General features: G+C 38.8%; 1 protein-coding gene across 2 annotated transcripts; it reads left to right on the top strand.

The window, feature by feature from the left end:
* Nucleotides 1-6,486: 6,486 nt before the first annotated feature.
* Nucleotides 6,487-21,352, top strand: LOC137040029 (uncharacterized). Of its 2 annotated transcripts, XR_010897808.1 has the most exons (6): nt 6,487-6,669; nt 8,790-9,128; nt 10,182-10,502; nt 13,500-13,856; nt 14,505-14,844; nt 20,364-21,352. XR_010897808.1 is itself a non-coding variant. In XM_067415432.1 (5 exons), exons 1-5 carry the CDS (start codon nt 6,624-6,626, stop codon nt 14,585-14,587), a joined length of 1,146 nt encoding a protein of 381 aa, XP_067271533.1. In that variant the 5' UTR covers nt 6,487-6,623; the 3' UTR covers nt 14,588-15,179. The 2 variants fall into 2 exon arrangements, 1 of the variants encoding a protein (XP_067271533.1); XM_067415432.1 differs by lacking the exon at nt 20,364-21,352 and having other exon boundaries at nt 14,505-15,179.
* The last annotated feature ends 1,472 nt before the right edge of the window (nt 21,353-22,824 follow it).

The raw sequence follows: 22,824 nt of genomic DNA, 5'->3' as shown, positions 1-22,824 counted from the left end.
GAGCGGGCCAGTGATGAGTGTAAATGAGCGCCAGCTGCACGCCACACCATTCTCGTCTCACGGAGGAGTGACGGGAGCATAAAAGGAGGAGCGATGACAGTGAAGGACGAGAGAGGACCAGGCCCGGATTTTACGTTGTGGTTTTGTTTACGGTTTGTTATGTGTGTGTGCGGCAGTCGTCCGTGAGGGGCTGCCGCCTTTACTTTCAGTTTGTTTATTTTGTTTGGTTAAAGTATTTTAAATGTTCCCAACTCTTTCCCATCTACGGACTGCGTTACAAATGTCAATAACAAAAAATCATTGCTCAGTACCATCACAAGTGACTTTCTAGTTAAAACAAAGCAACCCATCACCAGCATTAAAACCAAGAGTGCTTGAAGATTTCCAGTACGCACCGGTGGGAAGATTATTACAGCTGCTCAATTATCTGGACAGGAACAGTGAGTGCAGGATAATGAAAGTGATATATGAAGGCCAAGTATGGTAACCCATATTCAGAATTAGTTCTCTGCGTTTAACCCATCCAAGACAAGTTACTGCACACTAACAATGGATCATAAAACCCTAAACCAAATTTTCTGAGATTTTACCAGAAGTATGTGTGTTGAACATACCATCTGTTAGTTTTGAATATCATTTTGAACCTTTTTGCCCTAGTTTCAACTTCCTGGTGTAAATTCATCTTCACATCAACATCATAGGCTGTGACGTTTTCTTGTAGTACGGCGAAGACTCATCGCTGTCTCGTAATTATTCATGAGACTGCGTGACCACTCAAATCTCTGTACACACATTGTTATTTGATACAAATTTTACATTTGGCTAAAAAAAAAAATCAATCAGTCATTTATCAAAAAATCATGTATAATCGACTTTGGTTTTATTTTTCTAGTCACTTCCCCCCTTGCTCAATGGTTAACCATGTGGATCTAAAATGAAAAATAGTACAAAGTGTTGCTGATGTCCTCATATGTCCTTTTATATCTCATTTGTTTATCCATCTAAAGTTGAGGTGTTCTGATTGTGCCTTCTTATCAATATGGCCTTATTTTTATGTTCAGTTGTCCATCCTAAATATCACCAATTCTAAATTATGCAATGTGGCTTTCCATGCGACAGTGTCTACATTTGCTTTGGTTAAACACTGCTGTTGTAAACCTCAAATGTTTCCATTTCTAATAGATCAAATGATCTGGTGGGTCTGGACATGTGGCAATTTGAAATGTCTCAAATCTAATTTGCCATTCATCTGGTCATTTAATCAATTAAATATATATATATTTTTTACTTATGATCTGCTTTTTCCCCTTCTTTTTTATGACTGGAGATGTCAGCATTATCCCAGATTCATGACCAACAATATTAACTTTACGTAATCCCTGCTAATGACAGCATTTTGGACATCATGAGTATTTTTAGGAGTACCATTTTAGATCTAGCCCTAACAAATGTACTACTGACCAAGATGGAGTGACCAGCACCATATCTTAATAATCCACGTTTTGTTCTTGAACACATTATGTCCCTCTTGTAATGTTTTCTTCTTTTTTTCTGATTAAGTGCTCTGGTGTCATGGTGTGACTCTGGATGCTTTCGTCCTTTAGCCTCTCCTCAGTCTGACTTTTGATCAAGCCACGGAGGATGCAGTTTGCATAACGACAGCATCTTGGTCATTTCTACATTGACTCAGTCTTTGTCCATATCAGCCCCTCAGAAGTTTCAACTTTCTTTTTCAAGGCGGATGAAGGCCCATCAACCAATGCCTCTTCTTCTCTCCGCAGCACGTCCTTTACTTATTGCACACCGCTGTGTGTTGCACACTTTTTGTCCAGTTGCTTTCATTTAGTATGTCAAGACAACTGCCCCAGTCATCTGAAAAATGAACACTCAGAGAGCCGCATAATCAAATTTATTCTGTATAACTTAATTATCATTGATAACAGTTTCCCCATGCTATTTTAATAAAGTCCTCCTTTGCAAAAAAATAGCAAGCATCGTTCATCTTTGCAGAATGCAGAAAATAGCAGCTTTTCAGTCTGTCTGGGTTGCCTTGTTTTCATATACCCACTTGTTGTTGATTCTTCACAAAAAATTACAGTTTCATATCTTTATGTTTGAAGCCTGAAATGTGGCAATAGGTCGCAAAGTTCAAGGGGGGCGAATACTTTCGCAAGGCACTGTATCTTGCTGTAATTTAGTGACTGCATATGCATATAACTTAAGGAAGTTAATCAATATAGACTACAGTATAATTCAAGATTTTTAAGGTATATTCAACTTAATAATAAAAAAAAGATTGATATGCATTTTTTAACTTTAAAATTGTGACTCAAAGCAGGTATTACACACTTTGCAATTAACCTCTGATGCATTGTGAATAATAACATAAAATAAAAATCACATAAAAAATACTCATTAGATTAAATATATTGATACATGTATTAACTTAACCACCTGGGTTGTAGAACTGAGGTCCTGAAGCTGCAGCCATTGCTATATTCAATTCTGTAGGTCGCAATGTCACGAAAAACTAGGGTCCTAGAACTACGGTCCTGAAACTGCAGCCTTCGGGTGGCGATATTTTTTCCCCAGGATAGAGACATATTTAGGCCACGCCCACACCGGGGAAAAAACAATGCAATGCTCTCCACTGACTTTTGCTTGAGGCTGCAATAGTAGGGGAAGGTACCGCCTTTTTCGTCTCTGATTAGCTAGAAGGGCTCTCCTCCGATTGGTTATACATCTCGCGTTCATGGCAGGCTGTCAGCTAGTCTGTTTTGATTATCTTTACAACAAAAGTGAACAAAGTCAATCCAACATAGCCTACCAAGAAAAGCGTTATATGTGCGTGTCTTCAGATTTATATTTCAAGTTCACAATTTTATAGCCTGTTTAGATCGTGTTTAGATTAGTCTTAGCTGTTTGGGGTACTTTTGTGATGAACATTTGAATTTGAGAGTATAAATCTGACCAGCCTACGTTTCATAAACTCACCACGGCTCTCAAGTATTGAACAGTTAGAGTACATAAGCATATTTAGGTCTATGCATTGCCTTGGTTTAAAGGTGTCATGAACTGGCTTTTTTTTTTTTTATACTGTTATCTAAGGTCAACTAATGATCTTCGTGTGGTTTTTACATTCAAAAACATCATAACCAATAAGTAATAGGCTATTTTCTACACTGGTTTTGAGGCTCTCTCCTGAACGATGGGTTTTGATGGGCGTGCAGCACTGGAGACTTGGAAGTAAACGCCCACGGCTAGGATTGGATAAGATTTGCATATTAAATGAGCTTCAGCTCCCCTGTCAGTTCAGGGAAAGGAGAGATTGATGGAGAAGCAGCAACCAGAATGATTATCTCGATCACAGGGCTCATAAACATCTTTATCAAACAAACACAATTATTTATTTCTCATCCAACCACGATTAATTGGAATATTATTTTTATATTTTTAGCCTGCAAGCCTGCAAGATCGGACGATATAAGCGCGAACCGCGTGCACACACATACACGTTCGGCCACCCTTCAGATGTCCACAAGAGAGAGAATAGCAGAACAAGAACGGAAAACTAAGAGATTCATCGGCCTGCTGGGCTTTGCAAGCCCTGGCCCATATGTGTCGGAGTCCAGCGTGCTAAAGGGATTGTCTGTTAGACATGTACACATAAGCAAAATGATCGATAACAATGCAACACTATTACATATAAAAACACATTTTACTCACATAAGTGTGTTGCACCATTCCTGTCAGATCCAAATCCAGCATCGACCGGAGATTAGTTTACAAACGATTCTGCAGTGAACTGAAGTGAACATGTCTTCCCCACGTGAGCTGGAACTTCATTAAAAATAAAGTTCAACCACTCATTCCTAATATTAGGTTTAGAAGGAAGCTTTCGCTATAGGCAGTGTTTCGTTGTGCACTGACGTCAGTATGAAGCGCAGGACCGTTTGCTGGGCCTGGTGTCTATAAAAGCTTTTTTTTGACTAAGGGAGTTGTCAGCTCTGAAACTTACAGGATAATCTTATATTACCGTGACCATATCAAAATCTTAAGGGAAAGTTGATTTATCAATTTATCCATCACCCCTTTAAGATGTATGCAATACAATAAAACAGCACTATTTTGCCTACTACTGATGCATCATCATTCTCAGCTTTGACTTAAGGTCCATTAAATAATACAAACAATTACTCAGAAGGAACAAGGTATGGAAAGCAGTGACATGTAATGACTATTGTACACTGCAGTGGAGTAACATTGACAACCACCTCATACAAATAGGCTATAAGTTTTCCCAACTAGCAAACAGGCTTAGAACCAGTGGCGCCACCCCACTGGCCAGTATACATTTTTGTAGCATCAGTGATGCATTTCATCCCGAATGCACAGCCAGGCAGGCAAGCCGCTCTAGACCTTCGATCACACACAGTAGCCCGCCCCTCCCCGGATGCCGCTGTTGCGCGCTCAGACAGCAACAGGTCAGCGCATGCCTGTCAGTCAACAATAGAGTGCCGAAGTCATGACGTCACTTTGTAGGCCAACCCGGAAGTTAGCGGCGCATGGGTTCCCTCGATCAAAAGCCTATGCATTTTCCCCAAAGACTTTTGGACAATCACAAAAAATAAGATCTGTGTTCAACAAAGAGTTATCACCGTTTTGTCTATCAAGATAATCTTTACAAGTGAATCGAAAATGTTTACCGTTTGAAGCCTAAATAAAGCCGTCAAATATAAAATGCTAACAGTAAGCTATAAACGGACTACAGCACACAGTCGCGGATCTACGTCATCATCAAGCTTCCTCAAACTTTATTTAAAAAACACGTTCGCTCATTATGATCTGCGCTGTGTATGAACACTTATCCACTTTTTCATGAGAAATATTGCCCATTCGTTTTTTCCAAAAATGTTAGAAACTAATTGGGTTTATGCGTGCCTCTCTGAGATTTGTTTTCGAATGAAATGTTTTATTTATTTGTTTATTATTTTGTTAGTTTATATAAACCTTAATATTATTTTCTTTTGTGATTAAGATTAGGCTATTATGCATGATCATCGTGCCCCAAAAAGACTTTAAAGATGATCTTTCACTGTATTATGTTTGATTGTATGTTTGCATACCATTTGCTAATTCGCCAGAAAAAAAATGAGCTTTCACCACCTCAGAAGCATTAACGACGTAAGCTATAGCCGTATCAATTTACAATCGTATGTCCTTTTCCTTAGACGATTGATCATAATCGAGGAGAGAGCCACTATAAATCTGGACATGTAGAACAGCACAGCTTTCATTCGACGACTTGTGGTTCCATCTCGGGACAAAACAAAACACTACAGTCTCAGTCTCCACAGAAATGAAGAACTGGTAATCGGTTGCCTTAATATCACAGATTTCTGTGTACAACAATATTTGGAAACACTACTATTTGAAAGGACTAAATATATAACTATATGTATATTAACTGAAAGGTAAACTTCTAAGAACGTGAGGCTGAAACGTGGGCTAGTTTTTTATATTTTTATTAAACATTTACTTACAGAATTTAAAAGTGAATTAAACGCGGGCTGGTGAGATTTCCCGTTTGTCACGATGACGTCTAAAGTCCCGGCCAAAGGATGTAGTCCCTTTTAGCAACTTGTTAGCAACCGCCGTTTTTTAGACACAATAAAGTAAAAAAAAAATCACAAGCAGGTTAGAACTAGTGTGTTTTATGTCATAGTTTAAAACGTGAAAATATTTAGAGGCTTTGTTTACCACAGACCTTATTTCAGGCGATTTAGCAAAAACCCATTCAAAAAACCCATAGACTTTAGAGCGAGGGAACCGGAAGTGCTAAAATGCTAACTCACTTCCGCGTTTTGGCCTACAAAGTGACGTCATAACTTCGGCACTCTATTTCAAAAGAAGTTAACCACGAAGACTACTGGTAAGTAAATAAGTCAAAAAATATTTTTTAGTAAAAGAAGACGGGGAATTATGTGTCGTGACTTGCTACAGGCCGGTTTACACAAGTAGAATAAAATTCTGAAATTATGGTTTCTAGTTTTGGGGGTGCCACCCCAAGATTTTAAGTGGCCCCATCTGGCCACCCCTATGAAAAATTTCTGGAGGCGCCACTGCTTAGAACAGCAGCACAATTAACAGAACAGTCAACAGTGTTCATTAAGGCTCCCTGAGGTGACCAGAGATGGTCCTAACTTTTATCATGCCTGCTCAGCAGAAACTATTTAAGGAAACTATTATGTCCAAATTATTACCAAAGAAAAGTAATATAATATATTACTAATATAAGTAATCTATATATAAAAGCACATATAAAGGCACCTACGTTCATACTCTGACACACACCCCCACCATACGCGCGAGACGAGAAAGACAGCTGATAATGTGTGTGTGTCAGAGTGAGTATGAGCGTGAGATGATGACGTTTCACGGCCATATCAAATAATTCAAAATAATATCGGAGGAGAGCCCTTCTAGCCAATCACAGACGAAAAAGGCGGTAATTCCCCTATCATCCCGGGGAGGGAAAAAAATCAGGAATATACAGGTTCTCTTCTCTTTCGCCGATCCTAAGCTCTGTTGGGTATCAAGCCTTTTGTGGAAACGTGGTGAAGATGAAGCGTCTCTTTACTGAGCTCTTATTGTGTTTACTCCACCATGGTAAGACATTTCGGCTGTTGTGTAAAACCGAAAGTGACTCATCTAATTCATTCTACAGAAATGTATTTATCATTTGTAATTTGCACTGCAGTGTGTGTTTTTACTTGGCCATTGTCAGACATTTAGGCTTGAATGCATCACAAATACTAATTTTCAAAGGTACAGCATGATGATGCATCATTCAGACTTAGGCTGCATGAGCACGAATCTCCCCGACATGAAATGAAAGTGAATGCTGCCTGCATTTGTTGTGGTTTAAATTAGTCATGCGGCTAAATTGTCTAACTAGTGTCTTTTTTCTTATTTTTTGCTTTTATTTTTGCTGTAGTTTAGTGATGTTCAGAGTTTATCTGAATATTTGATGTTCATAGAGGGCTCTGGCGCCGACCCTGCCTGTTTTTATTTGTATTTCTGTTTTAATAATCTCTCATTTTGAAACATAATGTGTGTTAATGCTAATAATGGCTTTACTTTAGAATGTGTTTAGAACTCACTCTGATATTAGCATTCACTTTCAACGTCGTTACGTTTATCATGTTGGTGAAATAGGCTTCCAGGGCTCCTCGTTCAGGCCTATACTGTAAACCGTGAGTTTAATTTGTGTAATTTAAGATCACTTACTCAGTGAGTCCATATTTGTAATTTGTCCTCTGCATTTAAATCAAACCCAACCTAATTGTTACTGTCAAAATAAAACTATTAATGTAAAATATCTCTGGCTATATGAGAGAAACATTTCTTCATTCCGTCATTTTTATAATATGATTATCAGGAAATGTTTTTATATCTGCGGTTATTAGTAGCCTTGTTAAAGGGATACTTCACCTTTTTTCATATTAAACTATGTTATTCCCTTAACTAAGATGAGTTGATATATACCTCTCTCGTCTCAGTGCGTACACTTAATCGCTCTGACGCGCGGTGACATTCTGATAGCATTTAGCTTAGCCCACTAAGACCAGTTCATTAAGTAAATGAATTAGGAGCAGTAAAAATTCCCAAACATCCTTCCTCACATCTCCCCCTCCCCCCTACTGAGATGTGAGGGAGGATGTTTCAGCCGGGACTTTTTTTTTGGCTGCCGTGTAGAAGTCCTCTGCGTAGCTCGCGAGCTTGAGGGCTCAGCTGTAGTGTGCATCGAGGGCGCAAAGCAGCCACAAAGCACCCTTCTTTAAGCTTAAATGACGAATGGGACACCCTATGGTCTTGACGGACATACGCAGAGGCCATTTTAAATCCACAAGGGAAACTCACCATTGACAGCTCAATCCGAGGGGCGGGATAAAAGGTTGTCTTTCAAGCTCCCTCTGGACGCGATAGGATAGCACTACAACCAACCAGAGCAACGAAGCTGAAGCAGAGCTAACGCTAGTTGATGATTAAACTTTTGCCTTATCCGGTCGGCAAAACTCTGAACACATCTTCTCTTTTTAAGAATGACTTCAGTGCCGTTCTTTGTTCTTTTCTCAGAGAAAATCTTAACTCCAAGTCTTCCAGAGTCACGGTCAAAGCTGATTCGAAAGACCGCCGTTCGCCAGTTTCTATGTTTACTAGTAGCATGCAAGTGCAACTCAGCGTCATTATGTTAAGCCTCGCCCACTGACTCTATGCCCGATGTGATTGGCCTGACCAGAGTTTGGTTTTTACAGCTCAGAAGTGTATTGAGAGTTGCTGGACGACACTCGCGGCAGATTAGATTTGCTGCTGCTAGGGTGCGTCTAGATTTCTAGGCTATGGTGTTAGCAAATGATCTCACTCCTTATTCTCCTCATCACAGTAGCCGCTGTAACGTTACATATATATATATATATATGTAACGAGTGTTGTTCTTTTCTCGAGTTTTAACAAAAAGGAAAAGTTTAAATCACTTAAAACAGACGCGATAGCTGATTCGAATGAGTGATCTTCCACAGCGGCATCCTTCTTCACCTTCGCTGTGCTGTCGGCATCGTGTAAAGACCGCTTCAATGTTTCTGATTTGTGCCGCGATTTCAACGGATTAGACATGGGTTTGAATGAGCTCTGCCAGACTACTTGCAGAGCAAATCTAAATTTGCCCGAAGTTATTTGTATACTTTCCCCCAAAACACCTCTTCCATCATCTGTTGTTTGTGTTTCAGGTCTTTCTTCTGCTGAACTAGATGAAGTGAAGCGAAAGTCAGTGAAGGAGGGCAAATCTGTCACTTTAGATCCTGTTGTAATGAAAAACACAAATGATGTGATGATGTGGTATTTTAATGACGTTCTCATCGCTGAAATCACTGGAGATCAGAGTCAGATCTGTGCAGATGATCAGTGTAAAGAGAGATTCAGAGACAGACTGAAGCTGGATCATCAGACTGGAGCTCTGACCATCACACACACCAGACACACAGACGCTGGATTTTATCATCTAGAGATCAGAAGTGGCAGCAGCTGCAGTATCCGCAGCATTAGGAGCTTCTGTCTTACTGTCATTGGTGAGTATCATTTAATTTAACCACTTCCAAACCTTCAGCCAGAGCTCTTTCGTTTAGAAAATAAAAGAAAAAGCTTTGGCTTAATGTTTGGGCATTTCACTAGCCTGACAAGCCAGACCCTCATCAAGATGTTTGGTCTGGAAACTCACCATAGACAGCTCAATCCGAGGGGCGGATAAACGGTTGTCTTTCAAACTCCCTCTGCACGCGATAGGATAGCGCTACACCAACCAGAGCAACGAAGGTGAAGCAGAGCTAGTTGAAAGATTAAACATTCACCGTATCCGGTCGGCAAAACTCAGAACACATCTTCCCTTTTTAAGAATGACTTCAGTGCCGTTCTTCGTTCTTTTCTCAGAGAAAAGCTTAACTCCAAGTCTTCCAGAGTCACGGTCAAAACGAAAGACCGCCGTTCGCCAGTTTCTGTGTTTACTAGAAGTACGCAAACGGAACTCGGCCGTCGTCATTATGGCCCCGCCCACCGACTCTTTACATGATGTGATTGGCCCGGCAAGAGTTAGGCGAATAAAGCTCAGAAGGGTATTGAGAGTTGCTAGACGACACTCGCGGGCAGATTAGTTTTGCTGCCGCTAGGGTGCGTCTAGATTTCTAGGCTAGCATTTCACCTCTGCTTTGATTGTTTTCTAGCCTACAGAGCAGACTCCCCAGACTAATGTTCGATCTTAAAATGAGATTGTTCTGGTGATAGCCAAACAAAGAAATTGCAAGAGCAACATGATATTTGAAGTTCATGGCAGACACGCCCAACAGATGACTCGCCTTTCAATTGGCTGAATTTTAGTTCACTCAAATCTACGTAACAAATCAGAAAACACGGGCTGAAATATTAGTGCTGGCCTGGGTCAAAAAAGGTGCAGTACGTGTCCCCCACATCCTCCACAGCTGCAATACCCCTGCATGTTAGCAACATTTTATTGACTTCTCTGAGTAAAAACCTCAAACTTAAACTTTTAGACAAGGCTTTGTCAAGCATGTCAACATAAACATTTGTCATCAAACTTTACTCTAGTTCACTGTTAATTTCCTCTTCAGGTGTCTTCGGTGTTGTGAAAGATGGCGAGTCAGTGTCTGTGATGGAGGGAGATTCAGTCACTTTATACACTGGTGTGGAAAAAAACCAACAAAACACAATTAAATGGTATTTTAATGACACTCGTATAGCTCAAATCAATGGAGATCTAAATAGGATTTTTACAGATCAGTGTAAAGAGCGATTCAGAGACAGGCTGAAGCTGAATCATCAGACTGGATCTCTGACCATCACAAACATCACAAACACAGACGCTGGACGCTTTAAACTACAGATCATCAACCGCAGAATCAGTGAAAAGATCTTCTGCCTTTCTGTCTGTGGTGAGTCGTTTAATTATTGTTCAGTCACAATTACATTAAATCACATAATGCGTTTATTATAGCTTTTTATTCTACTAACTATTGTCAGATATTGACACAGTCATTATTGATATAGTCATTATCAGTGGTGGAAAGAGTATGAAAAAATGTACTTAAAACCGTTAGAGTGCTTTGATAGAAAGAAATTGCAGTATTTTGCTGTACATCTCACAAGGAATAACAGTCAGTTTTATTACGATTACTTTTCTTATATAAGACATTCGTGATGACGCATGCAGACTTCAAACGCTATCTCCGGAAGACGCAGCCTTTGAAATGAGACCCAGCTCATAGAATATTTAATAGAAGTATTAAGTTTATTCCAGGAAATCCCTTATATTTATGTTTTCTTAGATTCTCAGAAAACAAATGAGACCCAGCATTCATGATATGCACGCTCTTAAGACTGTGCAATTGGGCAATTAGTTGAATTAGTTGAAAGGGGTGTGTTCAAAAAAATAGCAGTGTGGCATTCAATCACTGAGGTCATCAATTTTGTGAAGAAACAGGTGTGAATCAGGTGGCCCCTATTTAAGGATGAAGCCAACACTTGTTGAACATGCATTTGAAAGCTGAGGAAAATGGGTCGTTCAAGACATTGTTCAGAAGAACAGCGTACTTTGATTAAAAAGTTGATTAGAGAGGGGAAAACCTATAAAGAGGTGCAAAAAATGATAGGCTGTTCAGCTAAAATGATCTCCAATGCCTTAAAATGGAGAGCAAAACCAGAGAGACGTGGAAGAAAACGGAAGACAACCATCAAAATGGATAGAAGAATAACCAGAATGGCAAAGGCTCAGCCAATGATCACCTCAAGGATGATCAAAGACAGTCTGGAGTTACCTGTAAGTACTGTGACAGTTAGAAGACGTCTGCTTGAAGCTAATCTATTTTCAAGAATCCCCCGCAAAGTCCCTCTGTTAAAAAAAAGGCATGTGCAGAAGAGGTTACAATTTGCCAAAGAACACATCAACTGGCCTAAAGAGAAATGGAGGAACATTTTGTGGACTGATGAGAGTAAAATTGTTCTTTTTGGGTCCAAGGGCCACAGGCAGTTTGTGAGACGACCCCCAAACTCTGAATTCAAGCCACAGTACACAGTGAAGACAGTGAAGCATGGAGGTGCAAGCATCATGATATGGGCATGTTTCTCCTACTATGGTGTTGGGCCTATTTATCGCATACCAGGGATCATGGATCAGTTTGCATATGTTAAAATACTTGAAGAGGTCATGTTGCCCTATGCTGAAGAGGACATGCCCTTGAAACGGTTGTTTCAACAAGACAATGACCCAAAACACACTAGTAAACGGGCAAAGTCTTGGTTCCAAACCAACAAAATTAATGTTATGGAGTGGCCAGCCCAATCTCCAGACCTTAATCCAATTGAGAACTTGTGGGGTGATATCAAAAATGCTGTTTCTGAAGCAAAACCAAGAAATGTGAATGAATTGTGGAATGTTGTTAAAGAATCATGGAGTGGAATAACAGCTGAGAGGTGCCACAAGTTGGTTGACTCCATGCCACACAGATGTCAAGCAGTTTTAAAAAACTGTGGTCATACAACTAAATATTAGTTTAGTGATTCACAGGATTGCTAAATCCCAGAAAAAAAAAAATGTTTGTACAAAATAGTTTTGAGTTTGTACAGTCAAAGGTAGACACTGCTATTTTTTTGAACACACCCCTTTCAACTAATTCAATTAATTGCCCAATTGCACAGCCTTAAGAGCGTGCATATCATGAATGCTGGGTCTTGTTTGTTTTCTGACAATCTACTGAACCTACTGGTAACTTGTTTGCCACGTAGCAATAAAAAATATACTAAAAACCTTGATTATTCTGGTTAGTCACATTGTACTGCTATTATTTTGAACAAGACTGTATATATGTGGATATGTAGATGTATATATGGGGGCTATACCTTTTTGCATCTATTTCTGTTTTTTTATTTTTTTATTTTATCTTTTATACTTTATGTACAATTTTCCTCAATTTGTTGTACAGCACTTTGGTTGGCCTCGGCCATTTTTAAATGTGCTCTATAAATAAACTGAACTCGAACTCGAAAATTGGACAGTTGAGGACTGGAAAAATGTTGCTTGTTCTGATGAGTAGAGATGGTAGAGTCAGAATTTGGCGTAAACAGAATGAGAACATGGATCCCTCATGCCTTGCTACCACTGTGCAGGCTGGTGGTGGTGGTGTAATGGTGTGGGGGATGTTTTCTTGGCACACTTAGTGCCAATTGGGAATCGTTGGAATGCCACGGCCTACCTGAGCATTGTTTCTGACCATTTCCATCCCTTTATGACCACCGTGCCCCATCCTCTGATGACTACTTCCAGCAGGATAATGCACCATGTCACAAAGCTTGAATCATTTCAAATTGGTTTCTTGAACATGATAATGAGTTCAATGTACTAAAATGGCCACCACAGTCACCAGATCTCAACCCAATAGAGCATCTTTGGGATGTGGTGGAACGGGAGCTTCGTGCCCTGGATGTGCATCCCACAACTCTCCATCATCTGCAAGATGCTATCCTATCAATATGGGCCAACATTTCTAAAGAATGCTTTCAGCACCTTTTTGAATCAATGCCATGTAGAATTAAGGCAGTTCTGGAGGCCAAAGGGAGTCAAACACAGTATTAGTATGGTGTTCCTAATAATCCTTTAGGGGAGTATATATTGTAAATACAGTATGGATAAATTAGGGCTGCATAATTAATCAAATAGAGTGGTCTTTTGTCAAGTTTCTCATCATACAGTCTTTGATCAACTGTTTAATGCATCTATTATTTATTTCATACTCATTGTTTTTAGTTCACTAAGGAATGCAAAGTACATTTGATGTATTTGAAGTATAATGTTTATATGCAATTACTTTCACTTTCATTTAGTTCTTTTTTTTGTTCAGCAAAATATGTCAGGTTGTTGTTGGTTTGTGTTTCAGGTGTTCCTGGTAAAGAGACAGATAAAATGAAGCGAAAGTCAGTGAAGGAGGGAGAATCTGTCACTTTAGATCCTGGTGTAGTAAAACACCCAAATGATTTGATGACGTGGATTTTTAATGTCACTCTCATCTCTGAAATCACCGGAGATCAGAGTCAGATCTGTACAGATGATCAGTGTAAAGAGAGATTCAGAGACAGACTGAAGCTGGATCATCAGACTGGATCTCTGACCATCACAAACATCACAACTGAAGACTCTGGACTTTATAAACTGGAGATAAACTGCAGCATCGGTCGTCGCCGCAGCAGCAACATCAGCATCCGCGGCTTTAGGTGCTTCAGTGTTGCAGTAATCAGTTGAGTATATCATTTTATTCATTTAAATGATACATTTTTTGTTCAGTATTACTACCCTGTATTTATTGTTTAGTGGAAAAATGAGCTTTACAGGTGTAGTTAACCCCAAAATTAAAAAGTTGTCACCAGTTACTCACCCTTATGTCGTTCCAAAACCATTAGATTTACATTCATCTTTGGAGAACAGATTTTTTTAGTTAAATCTGAGAGCTTTCTGTCCCGATCCATTGACAGCTACGTAACTACCACTTTGACACTTCAAAAAGTTCATAAAAAGGTCGTAAAACTAATCTATGATTTTCAATCGTTTAACCACAAATGTTGTCAGTATTAACACTGATCAGTCCTCAAACGTACCTGCGTAACACATAAGAATGAACCTCATTGGTTCTTGCTGAAGCTAAAACGTGAGTTTGAGCTTCCACAAGAAGCTCTTGAGTTCTCGAGTTATTTGTAAGCAAACGCAGTGTTTCTCAGTGGAAAGAGAAAGTTTACACGGGAACGTAAAGGTTTTCTCGGGACAGCAAAAGCAAAAATATATAAATTCCATCTCATATTTTTCATCAGCATATCCTTTTAATTGTTACATAATAATCAGTCAATCTTTAGTGATTATGTATTTATGATGTCTGTCTTTATTGTTAAAGGATCTGGTCAGGCTGTAGCAGCAACATGTGCTGGTGTTCTTCTGCTGGTTTCTGCTGCTGTAACCGCTTTACCATCACTGTAAAAACTCTACACAAAGAAGACAGAATGCAAGTATCACATGCATACAGCTGATTCATATACAAATATAAACAGCCTGAACCAGTAAAATGTTACTGTCAGGGTTAACTAAAGAGACTCAGTGAACCATTAGAGATGAAAAGGTATGACCACAGTTATTTTTGCAGCTGACCTTATTCCAAATGCATTTGTAGGATTTTCCAGGCCCACCTCCACTTCATGGGCCTAACCCTCCTGGGGCGTGTAAAGCTGTGGAACAATGTGAGTGCAGAGGGAAGAAGAGTGGAGACAACCACTAAACCAATAAATACAGCCCTACAACACACTTATTATACAGACACATGAATGTTAAAATATGGCCACAGAGTTGAGGGCACCTTGATGCATTTAAAAAAATGTGGTAGAACATTTAAAAGGTTTTCATTTAAATTCAATTTAAAATATTTTCAGTACATTTAAGAGCACTACAGTCTCTAAATGACACGTCAGTTTAACACGGAAACAATAAAGTCACATTTACTCGTGTACACGTAAAAAAAGTAGTATACTTTTGGTTTTAGACACCACTGTGTTTTTTCACACATTATTACTCTTACACAGTGGCCCTCATTTATCAAAAGTGCGTACACCAAATTCCTAGCGTACACCTTGCGTACACCCAATCCCACGGTGACTTTGAGATTTATCAATATGGACGTTGGCGTACGGCACGCTCAAATCCTACGCCAGCTCAGGAGGTGGTGTACGCACGTTTGAGTTAGAGTGAAAATGCGCAGGAAAACAATTCCTAACACCACAAAACACACTGACAAGATATGCTGACCCACTGTTAAAAACCACAACAACAACATTCAGTGTTTATTTTTGTGCAACATGACCGTCAATGTTTAATTTGTGTGACTTTACCAAAGCGTTTGATTTGTAGGCATATGTATTCCTCCAGTCGCGAGCCTGTGCGCTTTATCTGACGTTTCAGGCCCGCCTGGCCCGGCAGCTGCGCACGGACTGGGACTAAAATAACTCAGACTGACAAAATAATAAAAATGACCTTCTTCTTTTAAATAATAATAAAATCAGTAAAAACGACATTCTTCTTCTAAATAACAAGCGTCATTAAGAATAATAATCATAATAATAAGAAGAATCTTACAAATTGTCATGTAATTATTAATGTGAATGAATCTTACTCCACATCACATCATCATCACTATTGTACACCCCAATACATGTGCCGTGATACGAAATTAAATGCTATTTTTTTCAAAACGTGCTGTAAAATAATGCACTGGTAATTTATCATCCAAACAGCTTTAAACTGCTGGAGTTCGCTTCTCAACCTCCACATTATTAACAGTACTCGTAATTTGGGTCCATTTTTTTTTTTTTTTGTAGGTGCCTTTAATCCCACTCTTTAAACTCCCAAATAAAACAATTTCGTTTTTTTTCCCCCACTTCCCTGGTGATGGTCTCGATGGGCTCAATCATCTCACTAGTCCACTAGTCAGAGCTCTGATCAGCGAGTCTGCCCGTTGACTTATGCCCTAATCAATGCCCTGACTAGTGGACTAGTGAGATGATTGAGCGCGCCCGATCTCCACATCGGAGAAGTTTCGCTTCTTTGCCGTCTTCCGTGTGTCCATGGCGTAAAATGAGGGCGTAGGGGAGGCGGAGACTTGAATATATAGGGGCGTGTTATTCTAATGACGATCGTTTTCAGCCGCCGCATTTATCAAGGGCAAGTATTGCGTACACCTGGATTGCAGAGGTGCGCACAGTTTCATAAAGCCTAGTTCAGACTGCACGATTTTCAAACTCGTCGGGTCACTGCTCTATTCACACTGCATGACTATCTGGGGTATCATTCAGTCACTGCTGTGTTCACACTGCACGATGGTTTGACGAAAGAGGAGTTCACACTGCATGACTGAACAAGAGGAAGAATCGCCGACAGCTCTCTCTCTCCCGTGCGCAAACTACGTTTCCCAAACTACACGTGCGATGTGCCGAGTAAACAACGCGAGATCACGTGCGTCAGACCGGAGTTCTCGCGCGACACTTTGAATTGTTATTTAAAATGATAAACTACACAACGTTTGCTTCAAACTGTATGTGCGCTGATTTGTAGAGAAAAAGAAAAAAGATTATGGCGGAAGTAATTGTTGGAGAGACAGAGGGAGCCAGGATTGTGTTCTGCAAAGACAGTTTGAGGTAAACAACAATTTTGTAATGTGCTGCTGCTGTGGCTAGATGTGCAAATGTTTGGGCTTTGTTTCTGTTTGATAGAATTGTAAATATATCTATTAAAATACTGATATTCTGCTCTATAACTCCTCCCTGAACGTCCTGCTGCCCTGTATCTCACTCTTTCATTGGCTGTCGGTCATCGCCGATGTAATTTTCAGTCAGAACGCAGTTCACACAGCAGGAGTTTGAATCGCCGACAGGTCCAGATATTTAGCATGCCAAATATCTCACCGGCGTCGGCGACTCGTCGGCGATTCTCTCTGATCGCGTCTTTGATTAGTCACACTGCGTGATTGTCACTCGCGTGCACCAGCACCGATTTGCCTGTGATCTCGGGCATTTGTCGGCGATTTCACAAAACCTGTCGGCGACTCAAAATCGGGGCAAAAATCGGGCAGTGTGAACTAGGCTTAAATCAGGCGGTGAGAGGAGTGTAAGCATAATCTTACGCCAACATATACACCAGTTTCTACGCAAGATTGATAAATGAGGGCCAGTGTCATTCTGCAATACACAAGCATGCGAATCATGCACAAATATGCAAACGGTGAAAATATGACTTGCAAATATGACTTCACATGATTTTGCACTACTGATAACCCAGATAGCAGACAAACAGTGAATCAGCGTTGAATCAATGTTAATGCATCAACTAAAATATCATTGAATCAATGTTGGGATCTCAATGTTGAGAATGTTGATTTTTCATCAGGTTTGCACCCTGAAATAATGTTATTTCAACGATGAAAATTAGATCAAGATGGGCTTAAAATCAATAGTTTTCCAACTAAAATTAAACCACTTATTTAAGTGAATCAATCAAAATATCATTGAATCAATATTGAAATATAACATTGATTTTTCATCAGGTTTGCACCGTGAAATAATGTTATTTCAACAATGAAAAATAGATCAATCTTGCTTTATGTACAGCAGGATTCTATGCCAGTTCATTTGTCTCTTTATTTTATTCATTTTAATCAGAGACCATGTGTGGCTGCAGTCGATATGATTTTGCATCAAAAAGTCACTCAAAGTAAACAACATCCTTCAGTTTACATGCAAATGTATTTATTTATGCCCCCACAGTTACAACAGGAAATCTCACATTGACTTGAAACAATTACATCTGAATTTATGACACAAATGAGAAGAGCCTGGAAAAACATGACAACTTACATCTGTAAAATGGAAGTAAATACAAATGTAAACTTGCCAATAAATACAGAAATGACACAGTACTACTGAAAGAAAGAAGTTAGAAGAAAGAATAAAATACTCCAAACTCAGGGGTTTCCACCATGAGCAATGCCCCGAAGCCTTTCAGGTTGTAATGGAGACAGTTTTGCACCGTCCCAGCAAAGATAAACTCTGATGCCTCTTTTTATCAGCATTCACGGCATCTAAAACAACAAGAAGTTAGTAAATATTTGGAAATGTGATTAATTATACATTACAAATATAGCCTACTACAAAATGAAGTGAAACTTGAAATTTTATCAAAATCTTGATATCCCAGTTAAAACACGGTAACATTAAATTCAGGACTATTTAATGCATTTTAGTATAGACTTTAAAGGACCTGCAGACACACAATGAATGAAAAAGCAAGGTGACTATATCCGGTGTTTTATCTAATAATATTATTGTATTTAATAGTAAATAAATAAAGTGTGAAAATGAAACAAGTAAATGAATGACCAAATAGCTAAATTAAGAAAATAAAAGAGGAGCTGTATAGGCTACATGGTGGTTTGGAAGAGATTTTTTTTCCATTTACAACACGAACTGGAGGGACAACTGTTTACTAAAATTTCTGTAGTTTGATATAGCTGCCTACAGAACTTAAAGATCTCACTCTTTTCTTTTTTCTTGCTGCATTAAAGATTAAACTGTAATGATGTCATTGTGATCTGCTCTCGTGATGATATCTCACAGCTGAAGCAGTTATGAGCTGATTGTATTTCCCCTCACCGCGCTAACAGGTCAATCAGTTCTAGTTCTGCTTCAGCTGTGAGATACTCTCACAAGTGGCGAACACAATTACTAACAAGCCAGAAATTCTGACAAGTCAGAATTTGGATGCAATTCACAGTGTATATGCCAATCTTAAGGGGGAAAAAATGAATACAAATATGATATGGTTTGGTGAAAAACAAACTGAAACTCAATGTATTAAGATTATCCTGGCCGTTGGTTGTGTAACTTACGAGGGCGCTCATGTGACTATTATTAACATTGCAGTTCACTCTAACTCGCTCAGGAGAAGCAAACAAGTTGTAAAACATAAAGATGAATAAAAACACTAAATTAAAATTGAGATGAATTTTATAATTATATTTTTGTAGGCCACTTACCTCTAAAAAACATGGTCATTGTCCTGTGTCTCTTTTTCGCGATTGAAGTCTGTTCAGCTGCGCTTGCTTTGGTTGATTGGTGGATGTCTTGAAGGTTCATTACCGCCACCTGCTGGATTGGATTAGGGCGCATTCGATAGGGACACGTATTCTAAATTCTTTATTAACTCTGTATTCTTTAGATAAATAATGAAATACATGTACATTCTACATGATTTAAATAATAATAATAGGCTACATTTTTATTTATTTAAAACTGATAGACTAAATTTATGGTAGAAGTTCTTTGTTTGTTTTTTTATTTGTTTTTTACATTTTTTATTATAATAACATTATACACAGAATGACAACATTACATGCCAGTAAGCAGGAAAATAATACCTTTTAAAAAGATTCATAGTTTTTACAGCTTTCTTATTGGAAGAGTCAGAAATCAAACACGCATACAATTTTAACTCTTCCAGAAAAATTTAAAGAAAGGCTTACAATTACACAATTTACATTTATGTATTCTTTGTGAATCCACACACTCGTTGGTGTACTCATCGTATCCTTTGAGGATAATAAATATGCTCACATTCACACAAATGTAGCCAATTGATTTGGACTTGCCTTAACATGTTGAATAATGTGACAGATAGATTGACCGTAAGCCTCACCGGTGGAGAATTAAGATGACCAAACATCAGCATTGATTCAATGTTTGTCTTTTCAACACTGAAAAGCATGGAATTATCAACATTGATCCAATATTATTTAGCAGTGAATTTTCAACATTGGTCCAGTATGGTGTTAGCATTGAATTTTCAACATTGATCCAATATTACTTAGCATTGAAATTTCAACCTCAACCAAAATGATGATTCTGATGGAATTTCAACATTGAATCAATGTCACCATGCTATCTGGGAATGGTTTGGATCAGTATTCTCTGTTAGATAGAATAAAGCACTTTTTGGAAGACTAGCTTCGTTTCAATTCCTGTGGCCATTTTGACTCCTTTACAAATTTTGATGAGCTCTTGATTAGTTCTCAACTGGTAAAAATGTCATGCACATAAAACAAGCACATTTAGCTCAGCACACATTATTGTTTTGAATGGCCTGTAAGTTGTCACAAAATATATATCATAAAAGCCTTTCTTTTGTATCTTTTTTCAATTTGGTTTTGTACCTTTAGATTCTAAAAGTGAACGTAAGGACTGTAGCTTCATCCCAATTCAGAGGCTGCATCCTTCTAAGGCCGAATGCATCACAGCAGCGGAATGAATGCTGTCCCAAATCGAGGGCTCCCGTCCAAATGTGCCGTACAAATACGTCCCTCTATCCCGGACCGAGAAGGATAGAACGCAATACTCTTACAGCCTAGCCCAAGATTCATGGATTTATTATATATCATTTTCTTTCATCAATCTGGCTGATGAACTGCATGGCTGATCTAGTCCACCAGCTACACCGCCAAACCTGCTGTGCCCAGCCTGAAACAGTGTGCTATCTTATATATTCATGTGTTGAATGTGTGTAAGGATAAATGTGTTAAAGGACAATTTCCACGAACCTGTGTGTTTGCATGGTAAAATGTTTCATTCTCCATGTCTATATTATATTATTTTTATATCTGTATCTATATTTGTATCTATATTTAGGATCTGTATTTAGGGGGGGGATTTGCGATGTGTTTTGAGATGCTGCATTGTCTTTTCATTTGATTTAATTTAAGTTGAATGTTAAGCTTCACTTCAGTATGCATGGCCATTCTGGTTTCTACTGCCTTATTCATGGAGACATTCCGACAAGAGTTTACTTTGTTTTATGTACAAAATATGTATACTTGTATACTATAAAGTGCTTTATCACATAGTGTTTTCCACCAATTGTACTTGTAATTTTCAGTGTAGGCAGGATTATTTTGATACTAACAGATAAACGCCTATTGTGATGTAAATGTTTTCAGAAACATCCTTTAAGTTTCACAGCTAAGATACTGTTATATACCAAACACACACAAAAGCCTTACTGTTTTAATGATCTTACTATGGTGTAAATCAGTATGTACAGGACATGGATGTTTGCCTTTTACTAACACTAATGTTTTTATTAGCTGTTGAAATATAGAAAATTATAAGTTTATAAAAGCAGGGTTTATTATGCTGTAACCAAACATTTCACTTTCCATCAAAGTCTTTAAAATGGACTTTCATCTGATAAATGCTATTAAAACAGATCTGAATCTCGCATAATGGCTCGAATGTGAGTTTATTTAGCACTAAATTAATTTTTAAAGTATGTTATCAGAAATGACTGAACTGATTCATCGTTTGATTTGAGTTATCATGTCTGTGTATGTTCTGAAATGTGAGATGCACTAAACTTTCACCTTTAACATTTTTGTTCTTGGAAAGGTTACTGATTGACTAGTGTAGTGTACTCTGGTAATAGAGTATGCATACTGCTTTATGTGTTCATGATATACCAGCTCCTATCTTTAGCCTATATGTACCATGGGACACACTAGCAACAGCTATTATAGTGATTTCTCATCAAGGAACACTTAGTCTTCAGTTTGTCACACTCATTGGCACAGGCCCCAGAGGAGTCCAAGGGCCCTGTTTGTGTAGATTTCATCCTTAAACTGTGCGCATGCCCAAAAGGCAGATTTTTTGTATATGCATAAAAGTTCTTGCCATCCCCTCTGCTCACCAAAATAACCATTTGGTTATTAAAAGCTAATACAATTTAGGTTAAAGGGATTGTTTACCAAATAATGAACATTCTGTCATCATTTACTCACCCTCTAGTTGTTCCAAACCTGTATGAAGACAATCCCCCCCCCCCCCCCCCCCACACACACACACATACACACCTTAAATGTACTATTAAATAGGGCACTATTTGAGGGGACATTGCAAAAGAGGCTGGCTGTTCACAGAGCTCTGTGTCCAAGCATATTAATAGATAAGCGAAGGGAATGAAAAGATGTGGTATAAAAAGTGTACAAGCAATTGGGATAACCGCAACCTGGAGAGGATTGTGAAACAAACCCTGTTCAAAAATATGCTGGAGATTCACAAAGCGTGGACTGCAGCTGGAGTCAGTGCTTCAAGAACCACTACACACAGACGTATGTAAGACATGGGTTTCAGCTGTCGCATTCCTTGTGTCAAGCCACTCTTGAACAACAGACAGCGTCAGAAGTGTCTCGCCTGGGCTAAAGATAAAAAGGACTGGACTGCTGAGGAGTGGTCCAAAGTTATGTTCTCTAATGAAAGTAGATTTTTCATTTCCTTTGGAAATCGGGGTCCCAGAGTCTGGAGGGAGATAGGAGAGGCTGGTGTTGGTCCACTGTGTTTTCTGAGGTCCGAGGTCAACACAGCCGTAAACCAGGAAGCTTTAGAGCATTTCATGCTTCCTTCTGCTGACCAACTTTATGGAGATGCAGATTTCATTTTCCCACAGGACTTGGCACCGGCACACAGTACCAAAGTAACCAGGACCTGGTTTAAGGACCATGGTATCTCTGTTCTTAATTGGCCAGCACACGCTAATAAAGAAACAAACACACATCTTGGATGCCCTGGAGGTAAGCAGATAAACATCAACATTTCATTTTTGGGTGAACTATCCCTTTAAAACTATTACAA

Source organism: Pseudorasbora parva, chromosome 14, assembly GCF_024679245.1.
Source record: "Pseudorasbora parva isolate DD20220531a chromosome 14, ASM2467924v1, whole genome shotgun sequence".
Lineage (NCBI taxonomy): Eukaryota > Metazoa > Chordata > Actinopteri > Cypriniformes > Gobionidae > Pseudorasbora > Pseudorasbora parva.
Note: the sequence above shows the minus strand (reverse complement) of the source record. Positions and strands in the feature narration are given on the sequence as shown.

What these genes read in the sequence shown, in the direction of transcription:
- LOC137040029 (XM_067415432.1), top strand. Translation starts at nt 6,624, where the DNA reads ATGAAGCGTCTCTTTACTGAGCTCTTATTGTGTTTACTCCACCATG. An exon ending in ATTGTGTTTACTCCACCATG is followed by an intron (nt 6,670 to 8,789) that starts GTAAGACATTTC and finishes TTTGTGTTTCAG; the next exon opens with GTCTTTCTTCTGCTGAACTA. An exon ending in CTTCTGTCTTACTGTCATTG is followed by an intron (nt 9,129 to 10,181) that starts GTGAGTATCATT and finishes TTTCCTCTTCAG; the next exon opens with GTGTCTTCGGTGTTGTGAAA.